This window comes from Penicillium rubens (assembly GCF_028828025.1).
Source record: "Penicillium rubens strain IBT 27055 chromosome Unknown utg000004l_segment0_segment0, whole genome shotgun sequence".
Lineage (NCBI taxonomy): Eukaryota > Fungi > Ascomycota > Eurotiomycetes > Eurotiales > Aspergillaceae > Penicillium > Penicillium rubens.
In genome coordinates, this window is record NW_026890602.1 from 1,595,418 (window position 1) to 1,618,797 (window position 23,380).

The window sequence follows — 23,380 nt, forward strand, 5'->3', positions numbered from 1 at the left end:
CTTTTGCAGTCAGATCCGGATACCACCCTCAGCCCACTACCGTAGCATTGGATTACCCTTTTCCACCTTTTCCTTTTTCTAGCCCTTATATTCTCCCTCTTGACTATATCTGTTTCCGGAATGGGGTCTAACCCATCAATGCAACGGTTGCTCTATATTCAGTTTAATCGGAAGAAAGAAAAAAACTGATTATCTTGGTCCCCAAATAATTGAAAACCAGTAACAAAACAGCGCATCGCAGAAGGAAAAGAGAGGTCACAATTAAACTAGTGAAAATGGTAACCCCGTGGATAAACAAGCTCTTTCGGATTCACTTCTCCTGATGACCATGGCGACTCCTCACCCCATTGTGAAAGGACCGTTTCTGCACCAGAAACCAATCTGTGAATGTTGCGTCGCGTGCTGTATACAAGGTTATAAGCTTGTTCCTCATGAACAGTTTGGTCGCCGCTATTAATATCTGAATCTTTGAATGCCGGACCCGCTGGTCTATATGTTCCGATGAGATTGGGGAATGGCGCGAAACACTCAATACGCTCACGGTCACCAGTCCCGCCGCACAATTCAGACATAGCAAGGTCAACTGGTGCCTCTATGTGATCGATGGCTAGAGCTGTAAGGATCTTCTTCGCCCCTCTGGCGGTAACTGCATACCCATAAGTGCAGCAGCCTTCTTCAGCGCGATAAATGAACCGTGTCGAGTCTTCAGGAAACACCTCTTTCCAGCTATCCAGAGGGCCAAACCATGTGTGTCGACGTTCGACACTTGGGACTGTTGGATCTTCAGGAATGGCGTAGAATTGAGTTTCATTTTTATCTGCCCTTGACGAACACCCTCCAATCCAGAGAAGATCCCAATCAGTTCCGTAAGGAGCCTGTTTGGATACCTTTTTGTCCCCTTTCAGAGAGTGAAGGCCACGAGCAAATTCACGGAGTTGGGTCTTGATGTTCACGTCCCAGTCGGCATCATCTTCTAGTACCAAGGCGCTGGAATAAGAGTTGGCAATGACACTAATTTTCCCATAAAGATTAGATCAAACCGCTTGAACTAGATTGAACTAGAGAGGATAGGAAGCCAACTGTACCTGTTCAATACATTCATGTGAGCGCGCCAACATCCAACGGCATTGGGCTGTATGGTTGAAAGGTTGTATCCCTACCCTCGAATATCAGTGAGTGCTTTATGAAGTAAGGATGTGAGTGCATACATTTGGTAGCGCTTTCTGCTGCAATTCCTGTGAGTGAACTCCGTCGACCCAATCGACTTCGAAGCCGGTGACCGAGGCTGATACTGTAAGGAAATCACGCTTGTCTGTGCGCTCTTTTAATCCAATAGCATATATGTGCTCAAACTGATAAAGACATTAGCCAAACCCAGCCCAGTCGATCGTGTAGGATATATGAAGCGAATACTAACCCCAAGGGTGGTGTTCGAGATGCGGTCGAAATCTCCGTCACGTATGCCACTTCGTGAAAAGCGTGACAATTTCTCTGGCCACGCAGTATCTCCAGTGTCTCTGATAATAAACGACAATAGTACGTACCCCAAAAACACTGCGATAGCAATTGGGACTATCTTGATCTTGCGGGTCTTGTAAGTCAATTGCGAACCCATGGTGAGACAGCAAATGACTCTAATAAAAGAGGAATTGCTTGAATGATTTATATCCCACCATCAAGACTGATTGGATAAGAGTAAACAAATGTTGTCAAATTACTAGAGATCATATAAGTGATTTTGCCTTGCATTCCTACTATATGCAACTCGTTACTCTCAAAACGTCCCGTCAAATCACCGCGTGCGGGCCAAGAATGTAACCATTCCCGCAAAATCCGTCGACCTGCTACAACAATTACACGGACCACCGTAAGGAGATGCATTTGGCGATTTTCACGGTCTAACGCCTGTATCGCCAAGCCTTTGGGCGGAGCCAGAGTAACATGTGTCGACAGCTTCACTGTCAACTTTTCCCGACCGAGCCTCTCATTCCTTGCGTGGCAAAGGATCCAACAAGATCTGTAGTCTGAGAAGTGAAATTTCACCAATCAGAATACAACTGGGAATCTAAAGGCGGATTTTGTTAGACTTAAGTAACTTCACTTGGCCTGTATTATGTGCTTTCCGCTTATATTGATAACGGAAACAGAAATCGAAAGAATGAAAGCGAAAAAAAAAAGAAAAGAAAAGAAAACCCCTGGCGGGGGTCGAACCCGCAGCCTTGCGATGACATATGATGGTTTCATAGCTGGGATATTTGTTAGCATTAAGTATATTGTAGTAGTAGGGGTCACGGGATTACTAACAAGTCGCATGCGCTATCCAATTGCGCCACAGGGGCCAATTGTTGCCATTCGGTTGACGAAAAAAACATACGGCGTGGATGATCCCACCGTCTATTTTGAATCCGACAGTATACAAATCCTCATTTTCGTATGAACCTCCCACCCTCATTTCATCTGATGTAGGAGATTTACATGGTAGTGTCTTGAACCCCTAGAATGTAAACCCCCCTTATAACGAACTAAACCGGACATAGCAAAGGTTCGTTGTCTCCAGATCTTCCTTAAATCAATCCTCCGGAGCCTCAGCCTGCAGCATCCCGCCCCCGTCCCCCCTCTTTTTCCCGTTAAAAAACAACAAACAAACCAAGCCATAGTTAGTTATATGCGCGGATTTTGTACGGCCCGTATATTGGCTGAAAAACCAGGCGAATTCAAAGAAATTCATAGTAGAGTAAGAGAAGTGCCTCGGGGCTTAACTATATGTATTTTTCTTATGGCGGATATAGTTCTCACCCATTATCACCTCCACTCACCCTAGAGCGCCGCTTAGGTGCTGAGGGCGTATCAAGAATTGGCCGTCAGAATATGTGGCTTAAGTACGGCTGAGCGGACGGGTACCCCTGTTTTCCACACTATGGTCGTATGTATAATGTTAATTGTGATAGAATACCTTAGAATGCAAGCTGTAAGTGAGTGGGAGAGACTTGGTAAGTGTACATACCCTACGGTTGAACATCAGCTGATAGATATATAGAGCATACATTTATTTCAAGGGATCAAGGGAGCGATATTGTTGCAATCCATAATTAAAGCTGTGGTTTTCCTGATTTACACCGTCTCCCAGTTGGGATTCCTTTGGGCAAGTTTTCGCCTGATGCCACATCTTTCTTCTCACTTCGCATCTCCAGCAGATCATGCCTTATATTGAGTTTCACACCTCCTAGGTGGAAAAAACCCAGGAAACGTCAGAGACTGCCCTCACAATACAGACGGCGCTAGACTCTATGAGACCGACGGTATGCATAAGATAATCGTTCTCAATGACGCTCCAAGGCTGAGGCAATATATCTCTGTGTATTCCCCGGCACTTGGAATCGAGGCCAGGGAAAATATTGATTCGCCATGTGTCGCCCCGGTGAAGGAGCACCGATGCTCTCCGTGTTGTGTTCTATCCTTCATTAGGTTTATTATGTATGTCATTACCCCCAACATCCATTAATATCAAATCAAGACTTTCGTCTCTCCATCAACCGATCTTATGCTCCCGAACGTTCTAACCTTTTTCCATGAAGAAAAAAGAAAGAAACAGCAGGAGCAGCAATTCTCCTAATCCCGGGTAAGTCTTGCGCGCAGGCCCGCCCCAAAGAAGTAGAAGATATATGGAATGAAGACCATGGCAACGCCAATGAAAGCAAGCAGCCAAGAAGCCCACTGCAACCCAAGACGATCATACATCTGCGTAGTGAACAGCGGGAAAGCCGCGCCACCACCAGAGCGGAGGAAGACCTTGGCCGCCAAAGCCGACGCAGCGTACTTCTGGTACGAGTCGATGATATAGTTATTCACTGCATAGTAGCACAACACCATGCCGAAGCCAAAGGCAATCCCCGACGAAGCAGGTCCAACCCAGATAATATGCTTGTAGGAGGTAGCGCCCAGGATGAAGAAGGCGATTGGGATAAAAGGTGCACCAATCAGTGCAGCGTGGAGTCGGTCCTCTGGTGTTGGAGACCTCGTGCTACAGATTTTCCGGAACTTGCCCTCGATGGCGGGTGTGACAACAAGGGCGAAACCGGCGCCGATCAGAATGGGAATAAACATGAGCCCGATCTGGCCGTCGTTGTAGCCATAGAGCTTGGTGAAGATGACCGGGTATGCGAAGAAGAAGGCGTAGAGCATTGCATAGATCAGAACAATATACATGCACATAAGGTCGAGGACGGGCTCTGTCATAATCATAGTGATGGGTCTGATCAGGCTTGTGCGAGCGATTTCTCGGAATGTGAGCTTCGTTTTTTCTTGCTCGGTGATGATGTTTTTTCCGGTTTCTTTGCGGAGTTTTGCGGCACGCCGCTTCAGGATCACTGGAGCATATGTCTCCGGGACAAGGCCGATCATGACCATGATGGCACCGGCGAAAGCTAGGTTCACCCAGAAGAAGAGGTCGAGGCGGCCCGTTCCAACATTGATCCAACCTGTCACGATAGGGCCGAGTACAGGGCCGCAGTATGGTGCAGCAGCAAAGTATGCAATGGCCATCCCGCGCTCCTCAATGCTCCAAATATCGGCAATGGTGCCACCAGCGAGGGAAAGGCCTGAACTAGAGAAGACACCGCATAGGAATCGGCAGACGAGCAAGCCACCGATGTTTGGGGATAGAGCGCATGGGATGTTGAAAATCACATATAAAACGAGAGAGATGATGTATACAGGCCTTCGACCGATGATCTCAGAGAGGGGAGACCAGAGTAGAGGGCCAACTGCGAATCCGCAGACCATGATTGAACATGTTAGGATTGCAACTTCGAGAGAGACGTTGTATTGTTCTTCAATCAAACCCAATCCTCCGGTGACAATGGAGGACCCGAATGCGACACATACCACAAGTGCCGAGGCGACAAGAGTGATATACCAGCGATAAGCACGGGACCAATTGTAGGGGTGTTCAGGATCGCCGATGGTGAATGTCACGAACTCCGTAGGGCCCTTTCCTCCTTTTTCGATGTCGGCGTTGACCTCGTTTGTTGGTGTTCCGATCTTCGTCGATGAGATAGAACCATGAGATCGGATCTGCTCCAGGGTTCTTTGGGGAACAAGACCAGTACTCGTCTCAACGGTGTACTCCTCGGGAAATACAGGGTCTTTGTCATGTCCAATAGCCGGGTAGTTGTAATCCAATGCTTGAGGAGTTTCTGCGATGCCCCGGTTGCGGAGGCTCTCTTGCGTTTCGGCCATAGATAGGTGCTGGGCATGCAAGGGCTCCGGGGTCTCCGAGCCTTCTTCTGGTATCGTCGAAGACATAATAATAAATATGAGAGCCTATGGCAGTGGAAGGATTTTTGGGAGTATTAGAATGGTCTGCCAGATACTTAAAGGCGATATTGCAGATACTTATACTCCCAAGGAGGCTTGCAAAGGTGTCAGGTATATACTTGCAACGCCGACCCATCTCCGAGATATACCGGACGATCACCGGAAAGTCGGCATCGCAGAAAATGGCTCACTAAACCAGTCGCAATGTGAGCGGTAAAAGCTCGGTCCGAGCGATCGCCGTGTGCGCATCTACTATAAGACGTCGAATCCAACCCAAGTTTAGATTTGTAGCATCACGCCCGATAGGCCAGACTGCGCTTAGTGTGATCCGATCAGGTTTCCAACGGCCCGGTTCTTTTTCGGCCCGTGGAGGTCTCAGACACGTCAGTCTTCCATTCAACACCAAAAGCTCGCGTGAATGCTAGCAAGTAATTGCTATATATGCGATGCCCAGGTACGTTTCGATCCCACTTTCCAAATAGATCACAAAACTCGACTTCGCTAGGAAAGGTTAATGGGAATAGTTGTAGATATATTTCGGAGGTTGGATTCCACCCACGGTTTTATATACGATCACCTATGGACAATGCTAAGACAACTGTTTGAATACAATATGATCGAGTACCTCTTGAAGTCCCACATACTGTGCATGATACAAACGGAAGGAATTTGAAGAAACGACTTACCCGGCCCAAATCCTCCCATAAGGTTTGTGCAGGGCGATAGGCTCAACCGCATGGGCCGGGTAGCTGGGTATGTGTTTTCTCTATGTAAATCATGTCAATTCAAGTGATCTTCGGTCGTTTGTTCGTGAATCCCGAGTCCGGACGGGCCCGTTTGCGCTCCATTGCCTCCATTTCAGCTCTCATAATCCTTTCCTGCTCAGTCATTTTCTTAGGAGCCGTGAATATAGAACCCTTTTTCCCAGCCAAGGGGTTCTTCTTAGCTGCTGCTGCAAACACATTTTTCGGCTTCTGTGTACCCATTGACATCGATATTTTGACGGGTGCGGTAGGCGCAGACGGAGCGGGAGAGTCGCTGTTTCCTGTCGGTGCATCCTTTTGTGCATCTTTTTCTTCCGGCGACTCCGCTGTCGTTGTTGCCGTAGGAGGCGATGCAGGCTTTGCATCTGCCTTCTTCGAGCCAAGTCCAAGATTCAACTTCATCTTTTCTCCTTCCTTCCTCTGCAACAATCTTGCCTCGGGTTCCGGTTCTGTCGTAGTGCTGCCAGCCAGCGCCGTTTGCTGGGCGCGCTTAATCTGGTCTTGAATCAAGCGTTGCTCTCGCTCTTCGTCTCCCTTCTCCTGGCGTTCTTTCTTTAAGATGGCCTCCCGGCGGCGAAGTGTGTCTGGACTGTTATCAATCCACGCTATGACCAAGCCCTTTTCGGTGTCCTCAACTCGACACTTTCCCTCCCGGCCTAAATAGGCTGCAAACTGTGATAAACTTTTCCATTCTGCACCAAAGTTAGCATTAGTCCTCGTTTATCCTATCCGTCGCGACATACCTGTGCTGTTCATGTGAATGTGCTATGAAAAAGTCAGTCAGAATGATCAGAAAAGAGTGAAATGCTAGAGACATACCTGCTTATCGGCCACAATCTGATTATAGAAATGATTGACGTTGATAGGTTTAGTTCCATGCGTGGTTCTGAGGGTCTCGAGGAAAGTGCGCTCGAATTCGCGACTAAACTCTCTGATGTGCTTGCGCGGGTCTTCCCCAATGATCATCATCTGTCGCACTAACATAAAGTTAGCCGGTGGCCAGGATATAGAGGATGGAGTTCCTTACCATGCCCTTCAGTCATAGTGTGACATTTGAACCCGTTTTCATCTCGACATTGTTTCTCGCATGCTTGGCAATACCATCGAAGGCGACCCAATCCTTTGCTTTTGATCTTGTTGCCGATGGCCTTTGTAGTGCCAGCCTCCGCGCGGCCCATTGTGTGTGTTGATAAATAAAGTCGGACAAGCGTTCAAAGAAAGCGATAAGGAAAGAAAGCTCCGAAGTGTCAAGAGATCAGAAAGATTGGGTATGTTGAGAAGCGTTGAAAGCGAGTCGTGAGAAAGCTTGGATGTGGCGCAGATCAACGCGATAAGCCGGATTATTATATAATACATCACATGACACATACCAAAACGGCCTAGTCCCTCGAGTACCAATTCCAAGACTGGTTAGTTGATTCCTTAATTCAAAGCTTAGACCTCGGGATGGATGAACATGGACTGAAGCCAAGTATCTGGATTCATTGAACTACCTTGATAAATTAATAGAACTCCGCCAAAGCCTACGCCATCCTGCGATCGCTTTTCTACCTAGGATCATAGCGTACATAAAACAAGAAAGACATATTTCGGAGACAAACCAGCCAACTTTGCCAAGGCGGAAGTGTTCAACAACAACGGGCGAAGAAATATGGGATAGAATAGCATGAGTATCAAATAACCGAGTCTGCAAACATTACAAGATGTATTCGTGGATTGCAGACGGTCCGCTCTCGTTGTACTCAACCCGGCTCATGTAACCCTTGCTGAGACCCTGATCAATGACAAAGAAGACCTTGGCAGCCATCTGAGCGCCGAGGAAAACAGCCTCTTCCATTCCATGGCCACCTTGGGACGTGCCGGGCGCGCCTGGGGTACCCCCAGAGCTGGCGCCAGGAGCGTTACTGTTGCCTTGGTCCTTGAAGTCTGGGAAATACTCAGGAAGCTTCAGGGTCTTGACTGAGGTTGGAGTTTGGGAGTGGCCGGTTGAACGGTGGTGTGACATCATGCTGGGGTCCATGGAGGGTGTGCCGGGCATACCACCGGGCATACCGGGATTGTTGTGAGTAGCAGCCACAAGGAGAGGGTTCACTCCAGGTGCCGCTGGGTGGTACATCGGGCCGGGTTGGCCCATCGGAGCTGGTGTGTTGGCACCGGTCGGAAGGGGGGTGGTGAAGTTTGAAGGGATTTCAGACGTGAAGATGGTGCCGGATGGAGAAAGTATGAACTTTTGCGTGATGACAGCCAGCAAAGCCTGTGTGAAACCTGTTGTAATGTTAGCAAAAGAACTAAACCCTAGGTAGCAATGATAAAACATACCCTTGACCTTGCTTCCACATCCGACAATGATTAGAGAGTCCCAAAGCTCGCTTCGTTTTGTAGCATCTGGGACGGCAAGAATGGTGTGGTGAACCTGCGTCGCAATATCTTCGAGGATACCACTAGTCAGGCGGTTTCCGGCCTTCGAGCGAGGTGAAGTTAAAAGGAAACGCTCGACACTGACTTCAATATCCCGAGTATGACGAATGTATTGCCGAGCACCGTTGGCTGCTGCCTTCTCTCCCTCCAATTGAACAAACTCCTCGAACTGGAATGACGCCTTCTCTTTCTTCGAGTTAGGTAGGCGGGCTCCCTTGGGGTCAACTGCGCCTTTCTTGGTAGTTGTCTTTTCCTTCTCGACATTGGCAAGGTATTCAGTGGGGTTGCCACTGACAATCGCAGCGACATCGAGAACACCCTCCTCTTCGTCGCCATTATCCCCCTCTATCCCTGTCTGAGTGCCATCTCCTGGGCCCCGCGGAGCAGATTCATCACCATCTGATCCGCCCGTCGAGGCAGCAGCAGCAGGGTTGGCGCCCTGGCGCGCAGTAGCAGAAGACCCAGGCAGTGGGGTTCCTGGGGGCAGAATTTCAGTAATATTGCTTCGCTTGAGCTGCTCGCACATCTCTCTGGTAAATCCCTTCGGGCCCAGCAGCTCAACAAGACGATCGGTCATAGCGTCTCCACCACACCCCTCCAGTGCAATTCCCCTGCCGTGTTCATTGACTGCGAAGTCTGTCACAGCAGTGACATCGACCTTGCCCTTTCCAACATCGACAACAGTGGCTGTGGGTGTACCATAGCCGTAGCAAGCTGCAAGAGCAGAGTCCATAAGGCTAAACGCGGGTGCCTTGAACTTCTCAAAGACGAATTGAGTAATTGCCTCGCGATCGCGTGCAGACCAGACTGGCTGACCAATAAGCATAATGGGGGTGTGGAAAGGTGGGCTCAAGGTATTGTGAATGTGAGTGAGCAGGGCGAAGAAACAGGGCCAGTCGACAATACGCCCGTTCTCGATCGGATAGATTGCCCCTTCGTCGGATGCTGGGTCCTCCTCGTAGAAGACCTCCTCTACAGTCTTGGTTGAATCGCCATTATCCTGGGTATTTTCATCGGTCTTGACGGTGGTTTCTGTGGCTGTGGTACCATCGGCCGCGGCGGGCTCAGCGTCCTTCATCTCCACGTCCGGCTTTGGGGCATCCGTGTCATTGTTGACCTTGACCTCTTGACGTCTCTCATGAACACGGTAAGGCTCATATTCTCCCTTCTTTTCAGCAGGGAACATGCGTGTTGGGAACCGAAATCGCGCGGGCGTGAATGTTTCAGGCAGGCCGAGCTGCGCCAAGGTCATTTGCGAACCCGGCGCAATTAGCTAGATGAATGGGTTAATTTTGGACGACGAAATATGAGCAACTAAACATACCAGGACATGCTCATCCTTGAAGGGAGGCATTGTTACCAGTGGCAGTAAAGAGCGTTGCGACGATTGCGACGAGTGATGACTGCGCACGGGAGCTCCGCGGTGGCTCGATTTGCGTTGGCGCTCTCTTCCCATTGTGGCTAGTGTGATTTGGGCGGATCGGGAATCACGTGTAGTGGAGTCAATGTCGGACGGGGAATGTCTCTGGAGATTTGGAGTCTACTTTTCCGACGCAACAATCAACTTTGATTGATACAAACAAAACATGTGATTACGGATAGTTGAGTCAATTACTGTAATTGATTTACTACTATACTTCATTTAAGATGAATGAATAATCAAAATGTCGAAGTCAGTTCGAAATTATAGGAACGATCAACGTATATATACAACGGGTGCACTAGAACTTATACAGAGAGTTACTTGGGACGGAATTGGTCTAGGAACTGAGCCAGAACAAGATCTATGAATATGCACCAAACACCATGGTGGCTTACAGACACTATTATTGAATATATGCTATATGTTGTTGGCCCTTCTAGTGAGACGTGGATCATGCCTGTTGAACATTCAAATCATATGCAATTAACAAATGCATTGTGCGTTGTCGCATCATTAAATAGTATATCTTGCCCACAACCCATCTTCTCAAATCACAGGGAGAAGGGGGAAAAAAAGAAAGAAAAGACAGAAACCTTTGAATGACAGAAAAACTCCAGACCCACATATCCAGTGGGACACACAAAACGCCATCATCCTTTCCACTCTATGACCGGCATGAGTCTTAGGTGATTCTATTCTGGGACAGCATGGTACTTGTCGGTGGCTGATCTGAATAGCTCCTGTTGTTGCCTTAGCAGCTCCTCTTCTGTTAGACCACTTTGCTCCATCTTGCTCTGCTTCTTCTCTCGTGACTATAATGAAGATCAGAGGTTAGCTTGGGATCCAAGGTGGCACAGATGTAAGCAAACGTGGATATACCTTCAGCTGTTGCTTGTGTTCTTCGGCAACAGCGAGTACATCAGCGATATAATCACTGAAACCGAGATCCCGCAATGCCTTCTCCACATGTTCACAAGCGATAGTCTTCTTGGCCTCCTTTTCGCTGATATCGTTCGCCTCGGAGGAGATCAGTGTGATGAATTCTACACAGCATTCCATGAGCAAGTCGCGTGCATCCTTTGAGAAGGTTTGGCCGGAGCTAGGTGGTAAAATCTCGGTGATGATCTTCTGGACCGTCGCTATTGTAGAGATAAGTTAGCAAATGCTAGCAAACACATATATAAAGCCGCAAGTGCACAGGTGATGAAGTGGCAAAGATGCGCACAAAGAGCTATACACATTGGGGGTTGCACCGTACCTTTGGGCAGCGATAGGTCATCGTTTGCTATTCACGTACAGGTCAGCAGGTTGCGCGGAGGCGGCCAAGATCTGGAGATCACTTACAGTTGAATTCTCGGTCGGACATAGTGAACCAGGTAATATGGTGACAGGCAAATAAAGAACAAGTGTCAGATCTCAAGGGACAGACGCAGAAAGGGATGCTTTAATTTCTTTGATCTTTTGCGTGGGGCTCAAAGTTTCAAGGCCCATCGCAGACGCGCGACGGGGTTAAGTGCGATTTCTTGCCGGCAGAATACTACCGCTTTGGACCACATAAATGGCGCTGAAATTTTTTCCTATTTTACTTCTTCTTCATCAGTTCTTCACTCTCCTCCAACTACCTTGGAAAGAGTCCTTCAAATGAGATCGACTCTTTCCAAGGCCACACACTAATGGTAAGCTTTTGCTCGAATCTCTTTTTCCCAATTCCTATCATGATGAACTTTGCTTGTCGCCCCTATCATACATTCCATGGTGACCTTACCTGTCCTAGCCAAACGGACTATCTGATCTATCAATTCAGCCTATTTGCATCTCACTTCATTTGTTGAAGCTGTTGCTAACTTTATTGAAGAATTTAACAGGAAATCCATATCTTATTATAGCTTGGAGCTCGTTTTCTGCTTGGATTACATTTGCGGAACACAACTGGAAGGATTGGATCTTACATCTGTACTATCTAAAGGTACGCGCAGAAATTTTGCTATATTTTCAGTTCCAATTACATGATGTATACCTTTACATTCCATGCTAAACATGAAGGTGTTCTGCACCTAATGCTTCTAAAATGTATTGCTTTTCATCTTTCGACTGACTTGTAAACAATCGTTGCTTCAATTCTTGCACTCATTGTTATATGGCGATCTTTACTGACTTGCTATGAAGATCGCAGATATCAAACAAAAATTTACATTAGCTATCAATGATATTCTTATTCTTGGAAACCCTCGAGCTCCTTGTCGTTCCACCTGCCAATAATTAGTATATTTCTCGCGTAATCTGTGTGGGATTTCACATACGAATAGAAACGGCCGGTGAATTCCTTTGGCGCATCGAGCACCAGCTTGGCCATGACATGGCCGGGCTGTTCGGGCTTGAGGAGCTTGCCGTCCTTGTGGACTCCAGTGAACTTGGAGTGCATTTCGGCGTCCAATGCTGTGGCATGGTCCTCCCGCAGAGCCCGCTGCATCTCAGTGTCAACCATACCGGGTCTGATAGACACGGAGGTGACATCGGGTTCTTCGGCACCCAGGCTCATGGCAAAGTTGTTCATGGCGGCTTTGGTGGCAGCATAGAGAGCCCAACCACGGTACCCGGTAACTGCTGCACCGGAAGACGTGAAGATAATTTTTCCCTTGGACTCACGGAGAGCTGGGAGAGCCGCTTTGGCCTGGATTCTGTTAGTAGTGCATGGTAGATATGATGTAGGTCCCGTACAAAAGCAACTAAGCTGATAAAGTTGATATCAAAGCCTTCCTTCCACTGTTGCGGATCGGCATCGGCGATTTTGCCGATCTGGCCTAACAGGCCGTGGTTAAGAACCATTCCATCGAGCTGACCGAAGGTCTTGATGGCTGTGTCGACGGCCTGTTGGGCAAGAGAAAAGTCTGACAGGTCGCCATTCAGGACCGCGACCTGTTTGCTGTATTGCTCCTTGAGCTTTTGGAGGGGTTCGACGCTGCGGGCTACCACCACCACATTATGGGATTGAGGTGCCGTGAGCAGATACTTGGCCACAGCAAGGCCGATGCCTAGAGGGGTTGATGTCAGCATATGGCCATGCACAAAGTTTGAGGGGTGGTACCTCTTGAAGCTCCTGTGACAATGATGGTCTTGGCTGCCATTTCGATGAAGGCTAGAGTGGGTGTTAGTGATATGAAGTTTCTAGTAGAAAATCAGACACCGCGACGAGTGTAAGCTAGAAACGATGGTGAAATTCGAATGATAGAAGCAAGGGGAACGCATGGTGACAGGTTTTGGCATTGCTTTATATGCCGAGAGACTAATTGTTCCATAAACAGCTTGACCTCTCTCTCGGGATATATGGATGAACAAACATGACTGAACAGCACTGTAGAGCCAGTAACTCGAGGGTTGGGGAACTCTAGAGAGGTGGTATGACTTACTTTCAAATTTATTTGCAGGCGTCTTTGATGCCGAATATCAATTATGACAACGAATAATAATATGAAGCTTGACCCCCGGGCCGTGGACAGTGGCAGAGCGCCAGAAAAGGCTTAGTGCGGGGCTTATTCATCTCGTGGACCCCCGCCGACACCGGGATGGTTTCCCTGCATGGGTAGACGTCATGCTGTCCACCTTCTATTGAACGGAGTACACATGCAATGGAACCTATAGGCATATACTCGAGCCATAGTCCAAGTGATACATTAGTTTGCAATAGGAAATGCGAGATTGAAGGCATTCCCAGAGTTAGTTTCCCTACTTTAGATAGACAACCCGTGGACATATACATTCACGAAACCGTACGTGATAACAAGTTACAGGTTTCAGAGAAGCTATTCAGAGATCCACATTTGATAGGATATACGCCTAAAAGAGCTAACTTTTGCGATTAGCTCTTCCCCTACTCCACAGTACTTACAAGGTTGCGACCCTTGGAGTCCCCGGGTACATAGGTCCATAGATGTATCATTATCTAATAATCCATGGAATTCCTCCCCGCTATCCCATCCCACCACTTGTATGCATTCCCGGGCCGACGCAAAGGCCAGGAAAGAAAAACCAAAGATTGCCGGGGGATATAAGCTCCAACAGTCCCATCTGCAAGCGTTCTCCAACCGCCGACACATTACCCCGACGATCTGCGTTGATAAGCATTTTAATTTATTTTAATCCCTACAACAGCCAGCATGTCGACAATCATCCTTGGAGGAGGTGTCATTGGAGCCTCAATTGGGTACTACCTATCTGCCAACCAGCCAAAAGGTGAGATTCACATCGTTGAGCAATCTCCGGAGCTTTTCACTTCGGCCTCGGGATATGCCGCGGGTTTCCTAGCCAGAGATTGGTTCGAGCCATCTCTTGCCCCTCTTGGTGCTATGTCCTTCGATTTGCACCATGAGCTCGCCGCAGCGCATGGCGGAGACAAAAAATGGGGGTTTATGAAAGGAGTAGCATTCAACCTGGATACAGTTGCTCAACGTAAGCGAGGGGGTTCCCGCGGTGACGACTGGTTGCGAACGGGCACCAGTAGAGCAGAGGCGGCGGCTGGGTCCGAGGATACCGCTCAGGTTGAGTTTCCGGAGTGGTTGACGATGCAGAAAGAGGGAGTCCTGGAGAAAATCAGCCATGGTGAAACTGTGGCTCAAGCGTGAGTATCGAATTGAAGCGTTTCATGGATGATTTGTTAATTGTGTTTAGAGATCCATTGCGGTTGAGCCAATTCCTCATTGACAGCGCTGTCTCCCGAGGCGTTAAGCTTCATAAGCCAGCCCAGGCGACCACAGTTGTCGAGGATGTGAACGGCACCATTGTCGCTGTCAAAATCGTGTCTTTGGATTCCATGAAGGAGTCCATCATTCCATGTACGAACCTTGTTCTGAGCATGGGGTCGTGGACACCACAGGGTCTTAGAGACCTGTTCCCCTCCTCTCAGGTATCATTTGATATAACGCCTTTAGCTGGATATTCCCTGGTCTTTCGATCCCCTCGGCATACACTAGAGCACGAGAAAAATGTGTACCGTGGAAACAGCCATGCTGTATTCACCACACACCCTCCGTCGTGCGGGTTTAGCCCGGAGGTCTTTCTCAGGGAAGGCGGAGAGATTTATATCGCCGGTTTAAACAACCCCTCGATGAAGCTTCCACGTCGTGCCGAGGATACTAGCCAGCTTTTTGATCCCTCCGAGATGCAAAGACTTAAATATGTTGCAGTTCGTCTAATGGGACTTCTTCCCAAGGGGATGAAGGAGGCTACCGAAGACACGGCCAATATAGATGACTTGGAGATTATCCGTGAAGGGCTGTGCTTCCGCCCAGTGGGAAATACTGGCGTTCCCACAATTGGAAGAGTTGGAGATAGCTCTTTGGGGGGAGTGAAAGCAAATCCTAGGGGTGGTGTCTTCATAGCCGCTGGGCATGGACCGTGGGGGATCTCTTTGTGCCTGGGAACTGGAAAGGTTGTTTCTGAGATGATCAAAAAGCAAAAGCTTTCAGTAGATGTGAGCGGCTTGGCGGTTCCGGACAAACGTCCTGGTTCTAAGCTGTGAGCATTTGATCTATGAAAACCTTAGAAAGACCTCCAATGCTTCTCACCTCGTCATTATTAAGAAAGACTCATCGTCTTTGGACTCCGAATTTTAATGTCGTATTTAAGCCAGCTTTTAAAACCAGTGAATGCAAATTCAAATGTTGAAGCACAATGACGAAATATACGCGGTGAAAAAGGTGTAGTTATTCAGATAGGTCCATGTAACTAGGTAGAATGGCCATTGTGTTAGTGACGCTTCCTATCCCTTCATCTGTAGTCCACTCGTTTTATTTTCATTTCTGCAGCTTTGCTCCCTCCGGAATCGTAAATACTGCATAGCCTTCGGATGACCGCCATAGGGTACAAAACTCTCAGTTTCAAAATGGGCACGTACATATGGCCCCGATACACAGGACTCGGAAGATAGTTGTTCCACCGGCGCAGCTCCCCAGGTTTAGTCATCAATTATTCGCGCCACTCGAGCTCTCCAGAAACTTCAGGCATCGGATATCATCCGGCTGTCAAAGCAACTTTGCCCTTCTTTCTTTTCTGTCTGCTTCTTCTGCATCTGCGACACAACGCTCTTCTTCACTTTCCCTCAAATCCTTCTCAGCCAGCATCAGAGCTTGCCAGTAACCATGGCCAACTACCTTGCATCCATCTTCGGTACCGAGCAGGATAAGGTCAATTGCTCGTTCTACTACAAAATCGGCGCATGCCGACACGGTGACCGCTGCTCTCGAAAGCATGTCAAGCCTTCGTACTCGCAAACCATTCTCATGCCGAACATGTACCAGAACCCGGCCTACGACCCCAAGAACAAGATGAACCCCAGCCAGATGCAGAACCACTTCGACGCCTTCTACGAGGACGTATGGTGTGAGATGTGCAAGTATGGCGAACTTGAAGAGTTGGTCATCTGCGACAACAACAACGACCGTAAGTAATGTTCTCCCTAAAATGTCCCGACTCTCCACTAATATCTGGTCTCGCGACAATAGATCTCATTGGCAACGTCTACGGTCGATTCAAATATGAAGAAGATGCACAAGCAGCATGTGATGCTCTAAACTCCCGTTGGTATGCAGCGCGACCCATATACTGCGAATTATCACCAGTCACCGATTTCCGAGAAGCCTGTTGTCGACTCAATAGCGGTGAAGGGTGTGTACGAGGGGGATTCTGCAATTTCATTCATCGGAAGGATCCATCGCCTGAGCTTGACCGCGAGCTGCGTCTCAGCACCAAGAAGTGGCTCAAGGAGCGCGGCAGGGATCCTCGCAGCGCCAGCCGAAGCGCCAGCCCTGAGCCCACCCGGCGGAGGTACTAGTGGTGTAGCACGACTCGGCTTTTTTCATTGTTGTTTCTCTACATTCGATCCTTTGGCGTTCGGCGATATCAGTCGTTGGTTCGATTCCACTTTCTTTTGCGCAGCGGTGCGTCGGAAGGCATGAGGTTTCGGTCTGTTTTTTTGACTTTTGCTGATTGACATTTGCGTTTCATGATATCAGACTTGCGCGATCAATAAAACCCACAGCTAGGCTGCATGTACAAATCTCGTCTGGTAATTTTCTATGCGTAGACGAAGCCGAATCCGGTACGTTGACCACCACCCACGGTGTGATATCGGCCAAGGAAACTGATTGGAAGACACAGACAGGATTGGAACTTCTCTCTAGCACTTCGAATTCACATGTTACTGTCAGAAAATTGGCAACTCCCTCGTTGCATATGTGCAGATTACAGATAATTCAACAAAGTGTCACGCGAATAAAGCACAGCGTCGCAAGCATCTAATTATATTTCCATGGATTGTACACCCTTATACCGTGCTCTGTACAACATAGATGTACCAAGTCAAGTCAGAGGACACTAGGGCTATTCATGAGTGGATGTCTGATATATCTGTTTGCTCAGACAAACACCTTATTCTGTTTGCTACATATTTTTCTCAGTTTTTCCAAGGTCACGTAGTTAAAAAATATAATGCCTCAGGAATCAACAAATTTACTAAGCTTCCTTATCGAATGTTCTTATCTTTCTTTCATCTACAGCCACGCGAGCGCGTCTGATCGCGTCAAAGCCAGTGCTCCATTGGCACAAAGGACGTTGAACCGACTGGAATTGGGACTCTGAGACCTCCAGACTAGAAGTCATAGTTGAAAATATGCCCGAATACGATGATAGCAACCGTGCCTTTCTCCAGGCGTTCATGGCACGCTCGTGTATGACCTTTGAAGATGCGCAACCCATCCTGGCTGCGATATTAACAGTATCTGGTACTTGACTCCTACTGAAGCCCGTTTCATGAATGGTGGTAGTCGCTGACGTTGAATTGTCGAGCAGAGGGGCGAACAGTGGATCCTGATGAGGTCGGGGAAGACCAATTCTCCGACTTTATATCCGCGGCTAACACCGCCGTGTCACCCTTCGATCTCGAAATCAGGAGCTCACTACCTCAAGTCCTCGAATCAGCACAGCAAGAGGCTCCAGCAACGCCACCGAAGCGAGTGTATGCGCTTGTAAATACTACGAGTGATCCTCTGACACAACTCGCAACCACTTATTCCCCAGACGAGATCGCGTTTCTTAAGCGCTTGCTTGACTACATGTTTATCAAGAATAACACGCGACTATGTGAAGGAATGGCAGTTACACAGATGCAAGCTGTCCAACTCCATAAGGCTCCGTCTAGCGAACGGCAATCCACGAGCAATGAGCCAACACAGACCCAAACCGCAGCGGTACAGTCGTTGCGTATGACCCAAGCAGAAACCATGATTATCCACCTGATTGAAGAGGGCTGGCTGCAGAAGAGCCGGAAGGGCTTCCTCAGCCTCACACCACGAGCACTGATGGAATTGCGGGGCTGGTTGGTCTTGACGTATAACGACGAGGGTTTCGATGGCCGACCCGTCGAGCGGATCAAATTTTGTGCTGCTTGTAAAGACATCATCACTATTGTAAGTACGCTCGATCCTAAGTTAGTATGGAATAGTCCTGACTTGAGTTACTCTAGGGCCAACGCTGCGAAAACCGTGAATGCAAGGGTCGACTACATGACCATTGCATGCGCAACTTCTTCCGCATGCAGCAAGAAGAGAAATGCCCCGTATGCAAAGAGGAGTGGCCCGGCGATAAATTCGTGGGTGAGAGAGCCCTCACTGCGAACCCGCGGCCAAGCAATGCCGTTCCACGACAGAGGCAGTCTTCATCTGCTACACCTAGTGCCCTTGGCGAAATTTCCGAGGACGAGAACGACAATGAAGTACAAGAACAGACTTGAATCATCGCTGGCGTGACAGATAAGATCTGTCTCTCGAGTCTTGCCAAATCTGTTTGACAGGCGTAAGTTACGATGGTTGTTCGTGTTCGCACCGTGGACACGTCTATGTGAATAGCAACGAATGAATGAATGATAGGGAAAAGATATCGATTGAGGAAGCTTGTCAGCTTTGACACTATTTTTGGTCTTTTTAACAAGGCTCAACCTTTTGTCTTGGCTCAAAATGGAGATACTGGAGATCATGTGCATGATCATGGGTTTTGTAAGATACAAGCCCGTGTACGGACATGATCTTGGATAACCTATGAAACGAAATCGAATAACTAAAGCGTATTGAAGTACGTATTACTCGTATACTCAAGGCATCACGTAACTAGGAGGAAATGCATGAACCTGGGCATGTAAATGTGAGAGATCTGAGATAGTAGACACCTGAGGCGTCGATATCTCCAACCTTCAACATCTACTACCTTCATCCTTTCATCTCTTTCAAGGATATTAACTTTGGAATCATACAATACTTCCCTGATCTGCGCTTTTTTTAAAAGTCAATCCTCAATCACTTCCAAAGGGGGTCTTCTCAGATCTAAATTGACTAATTGAAAACCCCCAACTTCCCCACAAAACCAATAAATCCCTCAAACGCCAAACCTTCCCGAAGTTCCGAGGTCCCTGCAGTCAATGACGATGATATGGGGCCCGATCCTAAGCCGGTCAACAACCCGAGTAGGTCTTGGCCGTGAAGGATGCCGACGGAAACTTTCGGTATTCACAGCCAATAGACAATGTTACCTACGAAATACCAACCCCGCATTTCCCGGTTCCCCGTTGCAAGCCGTTCTTCATACAAGCCACCTCGTATAGCCTACCTAGGTACCGACGTACAATAGGTACGATTCCCAGCGCCTTGGCTGACGGATGCCAGACCTCCACTCGAAGGATGGCCAACCTTGGAACTGAGATGACTCTGACTTTTGACCTTGGAACGGGCCAGTAGGCTGCGCAAGTGGCTTTATTTCCCCACATTTCCCCATGCGCAGCGTTCATAAGCAATTTTAAATAAGGTTGCCACCTACAGAGGTACGTGCCAGGATCATCTCATTTCGTGCTGATTTAGGAAGCTGCCCCTAAGTCTCATCTTTCCTTAAAACACTTCTTACTTCCTACAACTCTCCAGTATCGTGCGGCACTTCTTAACTTTTCATTCAATATCTGATTTATTAAAGAAGCTGACCTGGTTGACAAGGTGCTGACACTGCAATATGCAGTTCAAGGTGAGTGAGTCATTACTGTATGCCCTTGCCAATCGTCTAACGCTCTGTATAGTCCCTCACGTGCGCGGTATTGCCGCTACTACTAGATCTTGTCAGCGGCTCTCCCGACGGCCGTATCGCAAGATGCTTTAGAGAACACACAGGCTCTGGCTCGGCCAACTTGAGCAACAATGTGTACCAGACCGGCTTCGATGGCGTGACCTGGGATGAAGACAACTGGCTTCTGAGCTCAACGAACTTGGAACAGGGTCGTTATCAATCTCGAGGCTCCGTGGCGAACGGATACTTGGGTATCAACGTTGCCAGTGCTGGTCCTTTCTTTGAGATTGATAGTCCCGAGGACACCAACGGTTGGCCACTTTACTCTAGACGCCAGGCCTTTGCAACAATCAGTGGGTTCTTTGACTCACAGCCTACCACAAACGGCAGCAACTTCCCCTGGTTGTCCCAATATGGATATGACAGTGTGATTAGCGGTATTCCCCACTGGGCCGGAATCATCTTGGATCTTGGCGATGGTACCTATCTGGATGCAAAGGTCGACAATAAGACCATCTCCGATTTCCAAACCACGTACGACTTCAAAGCAGGCGTCTTGGTCTGGTCTTACAAATGGACACCTCAAGGCAACAAGGGATCGTACCAGATCACCTACCGTCTTCTCGCCCACAAGCTGTACGTCAATCAGGCTGTGGTCGAGATGGAGGTTATCCCGACCACGGCATCGGATGCGACCATCGTCAATGTCATCGATGGAGCTTCTGCAGTGCGCACTGACTTCGTGGAGACTGGGGAAGACAATGGGGCAATCTTCTCGGCAGTACGGCCGAATGGGATCGCTAATGTCACAGCTTACGTCTACGCGAACCTCACTGGGTCGCCGAACGTGGATCTTTCTTCGCGCAAGATTGTGTCCGACAAGCCATATGTCCACTCCAACGAATCGTCCATTGCGCAAGCCGTGGATGTGAAGTTCAAGCCTGGTCAGTTAGTTCGCGTCATCAAATACGTTGGAGGTGCTTCTACGGATGCCTTTGTGGATCCGAAACAAACGGCCAAGAACGCTGTCTCCGCCGGGATGAGGAATGGATACACGCAGTCTCTTCGAACCCATCTCATGGAATGGCAAAACGTTATGCCGGAGGGTTCGGTTGACCACTACGCGTTCCCCAACGGGACCTTGCCTGCAGACAGCCACATCATTGATTTGGCAGTAATCTCTGTGACCAGCACTTACTACTTGCTGCAAAACACTGTTAGCAAGAATGCAGTCAAGGAAACCGCGGGAGCGCCAGTAAACATGGATAGTATTTCAGTTGGTGGCCTGACCTCTGACTCGTATGGTGGCCAAGTCTTCTGGGATGCGGATGTATGGATGCAACCCGGCCTTGTTGCTTCTCACCCAGAAGCATCTCAGCGGTTCACCAATTTCCGTGTGGCCCAGTATGCCCAAGCACAAGAGAATATAGAGACTGCTTTGGCTGGCTCCAAGAATCAGACGCATTTCAGTCCGTCAGCTGCAATCTTTCCTTGGACCAGCGGCCGTTTTGGCAACTGCACAGCTACTGGCGCCTGCTGGGACTATCAGTATCACCTCAACGGAGACATTGGAATTTCCTTGGTTAACCAATGGGTTACCAGTGGTAATACAAAGGTATTCAAGGAAGAACATTTCCCGGTCTACGATTCGGCGGCTACTCTCTTTGCGGACCTGCTGGTTCGAAACGGGTCTCATTGGACATTGACCAACATGACCGATCCTGTAAGTTTGGCGCCCCATCTCTTTGCAACACTCAAAACTAACATAAAGTAGGATGAGTATGCCAACCACGTTGATGCGGGTGGCTACACAATGCCACTCATTGCCGAGACCCTTAGAAATGCCAACGACTTCCGTCAGCAATTTGGACTGGAAGAGAATGCTACCTGGGAACAAATGGCTGACAATGTCTTGGTGCTTCGTGAAAATGAGGTGACTCTCGAGTTCACCACTATGAATGGAAGCGCTGTCGTGAAGCAAGCTGATGTGGTTATGGTCACCTATCCCCTGGGCTATACTGCCAACTACACCAGCCAAAATTCGCTGAATGATCTGGACTATGTGAGTATTCTGATTTTCGACAAGAAAAAGCCAAACTAACAAGATGTAGTACGCGGCTAAACAGTCCCCTGATGGCCCTGCCATGACCTGGGCTATCTTTTCTGTCGTCGCAAACGAAATGTCCCCGTCTGGCTGCTCGGCATACACGTATGCGCAGTACTCATACAAGCCATATACGAGAGCACCGTTCTACCAAATGTCGGAGCAGATGGTGGATAATACTACCATTAACGGAGGCACGCATCCAGCGTATCCATTCTTGACTGGTCACGGTGGTTCCAATCAGGTTGCCATATATGGCTATCTTGGATTGCGGCTGATACCAGATGAAACGCTCCATGTGGATCCAAATTTGCCTCCCCAGATTCCATACCTAAAGTATCGTACCTTCTACTGGCGGGGCTGGCCCATCTCGGCGTGGTCAAATTACACCCACACGACCATCAGCCATGCCACAGAGGCTGCCCCACTGGATACTGCCGATCAGCGATTCGCCAACAAGACAATCACGATTCACTCTGGCACAGAGGATGATGGCACCACTTATCATCTCCCTCCCAAGGGTTCTGTTGTCATTCCTAATCGACAGATCGGATCAGAGAACACAGTGGCAGGCAATCTTGTACAGTGCCAGGCTGTTTCCTCTCCGGATGCGTTTGAACCTGGCCAATTCCCTCTTTCCGCAGTGGATGGCGCAGCTTCGACAAAATGGCAGCCCTCACTGGCAGCCGAGGTAAACTCTGTGACAGTCTCATTCGAAGATGAGGTCGGCGCTATGGTATCGGGCTTCTATTTCGATTGGGCACAGGCACCCCCGGTCAATGCCACAGTTATCTTCCACAATAAGACTCTAGGAGATCCTGCGAAGGCGCTTTCCGCTGAAAGCTCGGACTACACAATTGTCCACAGCCTGACAGAAATCACTCAGTCGGATCCATACGAGCATGAGACCACAAACCTCGATATTATTGCCATCCCTACCGGAAACACGACAAATGTGACTCTGCCATCTCCCGTGCCAGCAGCGCGCTATGCGTCTCTGCTTATCGTCGGAAACCAAGCGCTTGACTCGGTTGATGTGGAGGCCAAGAATGGAACTGGTGCGACCGTTGCTGAATGGGCTATTCTGGGGCAAGAGAAGACGCGCCCTGCTTCAGGCCCCAATCCTGCCAATAAGAAAATGAAAGTGCGGGCAGCAGCCGTAGCAGATGCCGATGCCTTTATGCGCCGGCGACGAGAGTTTATGTTCTAACTTTAGAAGCTGATTGACTTGCCCTAGAGTTCCCCTGGATTTTCGAAGAA

At 48.6% G+C, this 23,380-nt stretch overlaps 10 protein-coding genes across 10 annotated transcripts; 4 read left to right on the top strand and 6 right to left on the bottom strand.

Moving 5' to 3' along the window:
* Positions 1-266: 266 nt before the first annotated feature.
* On the bottom strand, positions 267-1,615 carry N7525_010561 (uncharacterized protein; the record flags this gene model as incomplete). Its single annotated transcript, XM_002561451.1, has 4 exons — positions 267-1,011; positions 1,086-1,156; positions 1,209-1,352; positions 1,418-1,615. The coding sequence occupies 4 exons, from the start codon at positions 1,613-1,615 to the stop codon at positions 267-269; spliced, it is 1,158 nt and encodes a 385-aa protein (XP_002561497.1).
* A 1,994-nt stretch (positions 1,616-3,609) lies between these two features.
* N7525_010562 (MFS transporter) lies at positions 3,610-5,304 on the bottom strand (the record flags this gene model as incomplete). Its single annotated transcript, XM_002561450.1, has 1 exon — positions 3,610-5,304. The coding sequence occupies one exon, from the start codon at positions 5,302-5,304 to the stop codon at positions 3,610-3,612; it is 1,695 nt and encodes a 564-aa protein (XP_002561496.1).
* A 797-nt stretch (positions 5,305-6,101) lies between these two features.
* N7525_010563 (putative C2H2 finger domain protein (Kin17)) lies at positions 6,102-7,258 on the bottom strand (the record flags this gene model as incomplete). Its single annotated transcript, XM_002561449.1, has 4 exons — positions 6,102-6,772; positions 6,824-6,845; positions 6,900-7,057; positions 7,108-7,258. The coding sequence occupies 4 exons, from the start codon at positions 7,256-7,258 to the stop codon at positions 6,102-6,104; spliced, it is 1,002 nt and encodes a 333-aa protein (XP_002561495.1).
* Positions 7,259-7,776: 518 nt separating this feature from the next.
* On the bottom strand, positions 7,777-9,954 carry N7525_010564 (uncharacterized protein; the record flags this gene model as incomplete). The annotated part of the gene is made up of 3 exons (XM_002561448.2): positions 7,777-8,345; positions 8,400-9,771; positions 9,823-9,954. The coding sequence occupies 3 exons, from the start codon at positions 9,952-9,954 to the stop codon at positions 7,777-7,779; spliced, it is 2,073 nt and encodes a 690-aa protein (XP_002561494.2).
* Positions 9,955-10,613: 659 nt separating this feature from the next.
* Positions 10,614-11,287, bottom strand: nctB (negative cofactor 2 transcription regulator complex subunit NCB2; the record flags this gene model as incomplete). The annotated part of the gene is made up of 4 exons (XM_002561447.1): positions 10,614-10,733; positions 10,801-11,060; positions 11,180-11,206; positions 11,266-11,287. 4 exons carry the CDS (start codon positions 11,285-11,287, stop codon positions 10,614-10,616), a joined length of 429 nt encoding a protein of 142 aa, XP_002561493.1.
* Positions 11,288-12,133: 846 nt separating this feature from the next.
* N7525_010566 (SDR family oxidoreductase) lies at positions 12,134-13,046 on the bottom strand (the record flags this gene model as incomplete). The annotated part of the gene is made up of 4 exons (XM_002561446.1): positions 12,134-12,170; positions 12,222-12,592; positions 12,640-12,953; positions 13,007-13,046. The coding sequence occupies 4 exons, from the start codon at positions 13,044-13,046 to the stop codon at positions 12,134-12,136; spliced, it is 762 nt and encodes a 253-aa protein (XP_002561492.1).
* A 1,029-nt stretch (positions 13,047-14,075) lies between these two features.
* On the top strand, positions 14,076-15,436 carry N7525_010567 (NAD(P)/FAD-dependent oxidoreductase; the record flags this gene model as incomplete). Its single annotated transcript, XM_002561445.1, has 2 exons — positions 14,076-14,536; positions 14,587-15,436. The coding sequence occupies 2 exons, from the start codon at positions 14,076-14,078 to the stop codon at positions 15,434-15,436; spliced, it is 1,311 nt and encodes a 436-aa protein (XP_002561491.1).
* Positions 15,437-16,055: 619 nt separating this feature from the next.
* On the top strand, positions 16,056-16,747 carry N7525_010568 (zinc finger CCCH domain-containing RNA-binding protein; the record flags this gene model as incomplete). The annotated part of the gene is made up of 2 exons (XM_002561444.2): positions 16,056-16,356; positions 16,419-16,747. 2 exons carry the CDS (start codon positions 16,056-16,058, stop codon positions 16,745-16,747), a joined length of 630 nt encoding a protein of 209 aa, XP_002561490.2.
* Positions 16,748-17,584: 837 nt separating this feature from the next.
* On the top strand, positions 17,585-18,703 carry N7525_010569 (non-structural maintenance of chromosomes element 1 family protein; the record flags this gene model as incomplete). Its single annotated transcript, XM_002561443.1, has 3 exons — positions 17,585-17,696; positions 17,764-18,380; positions 18,437-18,703. The coding sequence occupies 3 exons, from the start codon at positions 17,585-17,587 to the stop codon at positions 18,701-18,703; spliced, it is 996 nt and encodes a 331-aa protein (XP_002561489.1).
* A 1,262-nt stretch (positions 18,704-19,965) lies between these two features.
* treA (alpha,alpha-trehalase treA) lies at positions 19,966-23,330 on the top strand (the record flags this gene model as incomplete). Its single annotated transcript, XM_002561441.2, has 4 exons — positions 19,966-19,977; positions 20,030-21,739; positions 21,791-22,078; positions 22,128-23,330. 4 exons carry the CDS (start codon positions 19,966-19,968, stop codon positions 23,328-23,330), a joined length of 3,213 nt encoding a protein of 1,070 aa, XP_002561487.1.
* Between the last annotated feature and the right edge of the window lie 50 nt (positions 23,331-23,380).